Here is a 9,346-nt window from a genome sequence, read left to right as displayed (position 1 = left end):
AATGAGAAAGACTAAAAATATTGACAATAACTATGATATAGTAGTTCTTTTTAAAAAAAAACTATAATATAATAGTAGTAAAAGAAAAAAATATATAAGAACACAAAAAAAAAATACCAAAACATAAAATAATAAGAGAACGGGAAGAAGAAAAATGCACAGATGAGATACTGCAAAGAGAACATAGTAAGTTTAGTATTCTTGCTTTGGCAATCTCTTGCATCATCCTCTCTCGTTCTTCAAGCTTTTGTTGTTGAATAATCTTCCGTGATGGATTTACCTCACGAGCTTTACACTGCATTTGTTTTGTCAAGTCCTATTGTAACGCAGCGGAAGCTATCCAGGTAAAAAATTGTATAAAATAACTTGAAAGAAATTAATTAGTATTATATATACCAATAATATATCTATTAAAATTTTTATCAAAAAACATATAAGTAACAAAAACATACTGAAAAGTCGATAATTAATAACATTACACCTATCTTTCAATAACCCCAGCCACACTTACATGTTGGAAATATACAAGAGAATAAAAACAAAGACATGAAGATCATTATATTTATTAGGTATGTAAATAAAATGATTTCTTGAGTTTGTAACATGAATTAGATTTATAAAATAATGATTTCTTAAATTATGCATTTACATTAGTTACACACGAAATAAATTTGTAAATTTAATTATAACAGATTTGATAAATTTAGCAATTAAGGGTATCAATTTAATTCGTTACAAATCTTATTAGGTGTGATTTAAATGCATTCATTGAATGTATTTTTTTCTCTTATATATATATATATATTTTGTTTAATAAATATACAAAAGATAATAGTATTATAATAGTAAACCATTGTTTTTAAATATTAATAAATCATATTATTATTATTTAAAGTTTGAAGTTGTTGTTCTTATTATTATTATTATTATTATTATTATTATTATTAAAGTATGAATTAAGGATTTGCATTAGTTACACGCGAAATAAATTTGCAACGGATCTGATAAATTTAACAATTAAGGGTATAAATTTAAGTCGTTAGAAATCTTATTAGGTGTGATTTATATGCATGCATTGAATGAATTTTTTCCCCTTAAATATATATATATATATATATATATATATATATATATATATATATATATATATATATATATAAGATAATGGTATTGTAATAGTAAACCATTGTTTTTAAATATTAATAAATCATATTATTATTTTAATTATGAAGTTTTGTTGTTATTATAATTATTATTATTAAAGTATGAATTTACAAAAATAAAAAATTATATATTAATTAAAATTATATATTAATATTAGATCACATTAAATTATATCAATGACTATTATAAAATTAAAGTTTGATATGATAACTCAAAAATATTATTGGAAAGATTATATAATTTAGTTAAATCAACGATGAAGTCAAAATTTCAATCGTAGTGAAAAAAGTTCAAGTGAACTTTATATATATATAATTTAATTATACCTAATTTTATTATTGTGATTGCTTGAGCCTATGAGACCTGTTCGACTAGGATCACCAACAGTTCAGGATAAACAAAACTGCAGTGCTGCAAATCCTCTCCCCTAAAGTGGTACAGTATTTAATAAAGTAACCAAGTTATAGTCGTTATAACACTTAAACTATAGGCTTGTCCACACTAAATTCATTCTTTACAATACCCATATTTATTCCATTTCATTTATCTTATTATTTTTCTCTTTTTTTTATACCATCATTTTTTCTCTTGAATCTATACCACTGATTTGTAAAAATGCCTTTTGAACTCTTTTTTTTTTATTTAAATTTCAAAATGTTAGTAACCAAATTATTGAAATTATGTTTAATAAAGTGAAAAATTTTATTCTAACATTTAATTGTAATTATATTTTTATTTTTCATCTTATTAACCTTTATTTTAGAGGAGAAAAAGGAAGGAAGGAAGAAAATTTTGAAATTCAAATTAAAAAATAAAAGAAAGCAAGAGTTTAAAAAACATGATTACAAAGTCAGCAATATAGATTTAAGAGAGAAAAAATAACAAGATAAATGAAATGGAATAAATATGGATATTGTAAAGAATGGATCTAGTGTGGCCAAGTGTTATATTGACCAATAACTTGGCTACTTCATCAAATGCTGCACTAGTTTACTGCAGAGGATTTGCACTCCCTGCAATTGCATCCAACGGATGCAAATAATGTTTAAATATATATTTATAATTATATGAAAATTTGAAATGAACATTTTTTATGGCCAAGTACTTTCACTTGAAAAAGGAAGAAATTATATTCGTTGAGGGAAACTCTCCACTTCTCTAGGCAGAATAGTGAGTCATTGTTGGATTTGGATAATAAACCGTGCATAAAGATAAAGGCTAAAGCAATGGCATTTGAGAGGAGACAGGGTTCGAGGTGTACCACCTTATTTTCATTGTTTCCATTCTCAACGAACTTTCACTAGAAATATTGCTATTGCTAACAACAGTTATTTATTTCCCATTTTTCAATCAGAAGTTTTTCTTAAATAAAAACATCGTAGAATTTGTAGGTGAAATTTGAACATGGACAATAGAATTGCATATCATATTTATATAGTTGTATCCTAGACCCAATAGAATGGTTTCCTTTCGGTTAAACAAAGCATTCCGAACAAGGACCTTGACCATCACATGATTCACATCTAACCATATGTAAGCTTTAGTTTGCTTCCAAAACAAGTAGACATCACATCTCCATAACTTCAATGTTGGTTCATAACTTCAATGCCTATACAACAAAGTAAGTGAAGCAATTGTTTTAATCAATACCTGTACAAGTAGGGTTCTGGTCATCAATCAGCCACTAAGGCAACCCAGCGTGACATCACATTTCATATGGCTAATCAAAGAAAGTAGAGAGAAAATAAAAATACTGCAGAATCTATATGAAGAACAACTCTGACCAGGCCATCAATTTTGATAATTTTGATTTTGAACAGTACCACTCTCACTAAACCATTAATTCAATGCTTTCACCCTGGCATTACTGATGTAAACATTGGGGAGATTACTTAATCATCTACTTATATTTTTAACAGGGTAACTCATGATTAGTTTTCATTTCCAATGTACTAAAAAATCAAAGAAAATGTTGCATCAGCCCTTGGAGCTAATTTTAAGCAACTACAAGTAGCAAGGTTTTATTAGAAAAGAAAACGTGTCTTAAACTTCTATATTTTCAATGTAATACTTATTTTTTAATTATACCTTACCACTTTTCGATGCTTAAAATCCACCCTAAGGTTGATGTAAGCAAAACCTATCAAACAAAAGCATGAAATGGGGAGCTCACAAGAAAATTACTTGTGGGCAGCATAATCAACTTGGTTAGCAAAGAGAATGCCAAGGGTGACATTCAGCTGGAACAGTTACAGTATATTCAATGCTCCATGTATTCTGGAAGGCGCGGGCCTGTCATTATCAGATTAAAGAAACAAAGATTAGTGAGTTACAACATGCAATTGTTGTTATTAATGTGAATTTTCCTCCTTGCACTATTGAAAGATTAGTCAAATAATCAATTTTTTTCCATTATAAATAGAACTAGATTATATCTGTCCTCACCATTTGGGGATCGATTAGCTTATTGAATAATGGAAATTGTAGTTTTTGAGGAAATTTCACATTAATAATAATAATTGCAATTATTCAATAAACCCCCCAAGCCCCCATCTCTAGTTTTTGAGGATTAATTTATGTATCTATATGTACATAATTGAAACAAGTAACACATTTTAGTTTACTTGCTGACAGTATAGAAGCTTTCCACCCTTGTTTACAGATACGCCTAATGCAGTCAAAGAATTAACAATAGCAAGCAACATTCTTCACATTGACAGGTAACCTTCATGATTGAAACATTTTTCCACCCGGCAAACGTGATCAATGTAACACCACTAACAGAAATTATAGTGTGTCATTTGATTGCAAGCATTTAGCTTACGTTTGTTTCAAATTTTTTTTACCATAGACCAAACAAGTAGAAATAATCAGGAGCTAAACCAATATAGTTCTCTATTTCATAAAAGAAATGGTTACTATTGCTGAATTCCAAGCATAACTAACTAATTTTGCAATGTTCAATTTTTTTTTTGGAAAATATGAGAATTTTGAACTAAACATCATACCTGATGGAGCAAAGGCATTGATTAGTAAACCTGAACAACAAAGAAATGAAGTAGAGAAACTTGCTGCAACTTCATTAATCCCAACCACAATGTGATGGTGGGGGCACATAAAGAATAGACACATAACTACTATGGATTGTATATATTTTTATTTTTTTTGGTCAGCACTATGGGTTGTATATGATCTTGATCGAACAAAGGAACGAAGGAAATACGCGGGTTGGCTGCTATGGATTCATCCAAATCATATGTTGAGATGAGAGAGGTAAAGATTTTCTCATCGACAATTTTCTTTGAAGCCAAACAAGAGTGATGAGAGAGAATGTGCAATGGTTTGAGAGACAACATGTAATCGGGAAAGGGGTCAGTAATTTGATTATATTTTTCTACAAAATCTCCCAAAATCTGGGAACCTAGAAATTGCATAGATGAAGGGGAGGGGTTAGAGGGCTTCTAAAAATCCCCAGACCCTCCCCTTTCCAAACTCCCAAATAAGGGAAACTTCCCTAAAAACCTTTCCTTTCCATTCCCTTTCTTTCCCCTCCTAAACCTCACTCCCAAGTCCCAAACAGAGCCTCAAGTACAAACAACTTATGCACCTAAGCTTTAGAAGAAATTAGATGAGAGAGCTTCTATAAAAGTTACAGTCATTAGTTGATTTTAACTTATGGGAAAATTTTAATTCATTTTACCTTATTATTTTCTTCTCCTGTAATTACTTATTGAAAAGTTTATCCAAATTAGACTCAACCTAAATTTGTAAAACTATAAGGACCACAAATCAAACCTTTAAAAGTATAGGGACCAAAACAAAAATCAAGATAAAGTATAGGAACCAAAAATATATTTAAGCCATAATCGAATTGTCCCAAAAGAGGTCAACAAGATGTTCAATAATATTTGACTCCATCATCCCATATAGCTTTTTCTGGACTTTCCCTTTCTATCTTACCTGTTTCTTTACCTCTCCACAGTTACTTTGCCATCATGGTCGACCCAGATTCCAGCCAAATATCTTGGTTTCATGTTGATAGCTTCTTCCTCTTCTTTTTCTTTCTTTTTGAATCTAAGTTTCCCAAACATCTCACTTGAAGCCCACACCAAGTTTTTCTTCTTTGACATTACAATATTATGATGGACAGCAGCCTCCAGTTCAATTACCAACCTCTCAGCATTGCCCCATAATTCCAAGCAATGTCACTTGCATCTAAACTTTTCCTTTCATGATCATCATTCATTTAATGATCTCTCTTCTGATGAGCAATTGAGCATCAAGAATATTTTCTTGTCTATGGCCTCACTTTTCTCAGTTTCCTTGAAGATTTTTCTGAAATGTAGAAAGCCCAGAGCCAAACTTAGTTCCAATGTATATCTTGGACTTCCATTATGATATTCTAAACTTAATGCAAATTTTACTTTTACATAGGAAATGTTCAAGTTGATCTTAAACTTATACTATGAAGGATAAGTTACAAATTCAATACACGATCTATTATCATTTGCTAATCCTGAAATTTAATATGGCCTCATTTACTATCAAAGATCCCAACATATTGCATAGATGCCTCAATGATTTTAGACTTGAACTCAATCAAGAGTAGACTAATGTAATAGAGTAGTACTAATTTTAGACAACATAAAAATGGTGAGGACATATCCTGTTCCACGTGTTATCAATTCTAAAGAAGGAGAAAAGGTGGAGTTTAAAGCTGATAGAGAATTGTGAGGAAGATAATGTTTCCAATGCATTGGGAACTAGGACAATGGTTAATGCCTAACATGCGAAGCTTACAGCAAAATTGAAAGTAAAAATCCTTTTTAGACAGCTTTCAGTGAAAATGGCTTTCTAGAGGGAGGATGCATGTGAACCACATACAGCAGTGTTATTTATTTAGATCTTAAAAAACTACTTTGAAAAAAAAAGGACAACCTGGTACTATAACCTATAAAGCTCATGAGGGGAAGGAAGGGTCAGACCCATAATCGATTGATTGTAGGCAACCTTATCTAGCATTTGCAAGAGGCTGATTCCATGACTCGAATCTATGACCTCCTAGTTAGACGGCAACACCTCTAACTGTTGCACCAAGGCTGCCCTTCATCTTAAAATGCTACTTAAATTAAAAAAATTATTACACCATGGTTAGAAGGATCATTAAAGAAAAATAACTAATGATATTTATTACAACATTATACACGATAGGTTGTTTTTGCACCAAAAGTTGCATAGAAGACAAATCAGGTCAAAAATATCAATAAAGGTCAAAACATCAATAAAAAGGCAAATAGTGCTGTTATGGAGAATACTAGTTTAAAACCAAATAGGTCAAAACAAAAATAAAGGCAAGAACTCATAACCAAAGTCCACAATAATGGAATTTCCTCATGATGAAAACAAAAACCATATCAACCAGAAATCCTTTTCATTCTCTCTCTCTAAACTCCCACATAATCATTTGTATGTTTTTCCCTGGCTATTTGATGAAATTGTGCAAATATTGAGATGCAAAAATTTGTTGTTCATTCATTTCCCAGCTACAAAGAAATCAAAGAGGAAACCCATCTTTTTTCTCTTTCTCATAAAATGAGAAATTTTTTTACAGCATCAGAACTTTTAAGTTTCATTTTAGTAATTTCCTATCAAACACTATTAACATGAGAAATCATATATATTTGTATACACTATACAATTTTTCAGTAATAAGAGAAGTAATAAACCAATCAGGCACATAAGCTTCACCAAAACATTAGTGTGAAATATAAAACCATAGTTGGGCTTTCAACTTATCGCTTAAACTTATAGGAGATTTGGTTGTTAACAATGTTCAATCCTAATAACCAAATCAATGCAACCACAACTAACTACAACTGCCCCTCTCCTCCCCCATCCCAAAACCAAAAAATGAAACTAATTAAATCTTAAATCCCGCCAGTGTGCAATACAGCCTCAGCAGCAGATACTAAAAACAGGAGGCAGACAAGCACAAGCAATATTTGATATCATAATTTCTCTAGAAGTACACAGATTTACTATACTTACAAAACATTCTTCAATCTCCATTGCCTGCAGTTCAGTAGATTCAATCACATTACAGACTAATAACATTCTCAAGGCCACGAATCAACATATGCTTCCCTTGCATCCCTCTAAACAGATGGCTGCTATTATCCTTCATGGAGAAATACACATAAAAGCCCTCCAGAATAGGCACTAATAATCAATGATATTCATCTTCAAAAAGGGTAACCCATTCCTCCATGGTTTCTCACAGCTATACTGTATGTCATATTGTGACCACTTATTTCAAGTAATGCTCAAGTAGCCAATCAATGAGTGCAACATATTGTTCTCATGATTACACGCAATCATGGCAGATTTCAAGGATAATAGAAAAATGAAAAAATCAAGATCACAAAGCAACAAATTGATTTTCAATCAAATTTACACTATTCTCATTCTTTATCTTCTGAGGTTTATTTCTTGAAAAATAGTCAAATGTAATGTACATTACGAAACCATGAAAAGGCCCTTTTCATATGTTCCTCTCACAAATTCAACATCATCTTGCATCAAACGGTAAGCTTGGTCCATTATTTGATAGGAGATTTCATCAAAATCAAAGGAAATCTCTCTTAACTTTTGACCCCATATTAATGCCTTCTCTGGCATCCCCTGCTTGCAAAAATGAGACAACAACATATTGGTTGTAATCACATTTGGAAGAAAACCCATCTTAAGTAATTTTGCAGTAAAAATCATAGCATGATCTAATATATCACTACAAATACCACTCAACATAGTGTTGTATGTCACTGTGTCTGGAACAATACCAGCAGAGATGAGCTGATCCAAAATGATAACTGCTTTATTCATTTTTCGCATTCTGCAGTAACCATGCATGCGTGTATTATAGGTTGTGATATCTGGATCAAGCCCACATGAGTACATTTTATTAAAAATCTCACTGGCGCCAACCATGTCAAATGTCTTACAGTATCCTCCAATTAAGATGTTAAATGTGAAAATATCTGGCAGCAAACAATCCAGAAACAATCCCGATAATATCGAATCTTTCAACAACCTGTTCAAATCCTCTTTCCTCCCATACTTATAATGTCCCCCAACCAAAATATTAAAAGTCACACAATCAGGAGAAACACCCTTTCTCCTCATCTCTTCATAAAGCAAGCTAGCTTGACCAACCTCCCTCACCTTGAAATATCCATCCATCAGCGTATTATACATCGCAGCATTCGGAGCAATCCCCACATCCTGAATCCCATCAAAGAGCTTCTGCGCCTCCACCACATTCCCTTCCCTGCAAAGGGCGTGCAAGATGGTAGTAAATGTGGCAGCACTCGGCTCAACACCGCTCCTAACCATCGAATGCAGCCAATCGATCGCAACCGAAGTCCTCCCACCAACGCAGCATGCATTAATAAGAATGTTATACGTAACAACATCAGGACTACACATAAACTTAGGCATCAAATGCAACAAACTCTCCGCAACCACAACTTTACGCTGTCTACAAAACCCACAGATCATCACATTAAACGTGACATTTGAAGGGCGAGGCCCTTTGAAAATCATATCATTAAACAACTTCCACACACTACCATAGTCACCAACCCTAAGCAACAACCTTATGAGAATTGCTAGTGAGGACAAACCAGGCCTAACTCCCACATCCCTCATTATACGCAAAACCTCCAAAGCCTCAAAACCCATCCCCACATTCATAAAACCCCGCAAAAGGGTATTCAAAACAGAAAAATCAGACTCATACATTGCATGATTCCTCCACATAAAGTCCACTATTTTATTCGTTCTACCAGCCCCAACCCTAGCAATGAGCCACGAAACCACGTCTTGTGCTAAATAGCTGAAGCTTCTGCGCCGCCAGAACATGCGCGGAGACGCAACTCAAACGAAGGATCTCCTCGGAATCCGAACAATCCCCGAACGCTAGCTTGAATATATATTAATTTAAAATTTATTTGTGTTTTAATTTAAAATTTATACATATATATTAATTCTATTTTATAAAATAAAATATTTATTTTAGATTTTCTTAAGATTTTATTTTAACGAGTCAACTAGTCTGGTATGTTTGTTGTGACAACTGTAAGTTGGTTTTCCAACGGTCATATTTTGTCGTTGTAAAATGCCT

The 9,346-nt window shown here is 32.1% G+C and overlaps 1 protein-coding gene across 1 annotated transcript; it reads right to left on the bottom strand.

The window, feature by feature from the left end:
- Positions 1–2,550: 2,550 nt before the first annotated feature.
- On the bottom strand, positions 2,551–9,112 carry LOC100779215 (pentatricopeptide repeat-containing protein At1g63130, mitochondrial). The gene is made up of 4 exons (XM_006605418.4): positions 7,213–9,112; positions 5,125–5,499; positions 3,349–3,456; positions 2,551–2,773 (listed from the first exon to the last, which is right to left on the bottom strand). The coding sequence occupies exon 1, from the start codon at positions 9,082–9,084 to the stop codon at positions 7,681–7,683; it is 1,404 nt and encodes a 467-aa protein (XP_006605481.2). The 5' UTR covers positions 9,085–9,112; the 3' UTR covers positions 2,551–2,773; positions 3,349–3,456; positions 5,125–5,499; positions 7,213–7,680.
- Between the last annotated feature and the right edge of the window lie 234 nt (positions 9,113–9,346).

The sequence above is a fragment of the Glycine max genome, chromosome 20 (assembly GCF_000004515.6).
Source record: "Glycine max cultivar Williams 82 chromosome 20, Glycine_max_v4.0, whole genome shotgun sequence".
In the NCBI taxonomy this organism is placed as follows: Eukaryota; Viridiplantae; Streptophyta; class Magnoliopsida; order Fabales; family Fabaceae; genus Glycine; species Glycine max.
This window is presented reverse-complemented; position numbering and strand designations above follow the sequence as displayed.

Excerpts from the sequence above, each read along its gene's own strand:
- LOC100779215 (XM_006605418.4), bottom strand. The coding sequence starts at position 9,084 with ATGTTCTGGCGGCGCAGAAGCTTCAGCTATTTAGCACAAGACGTGGTT.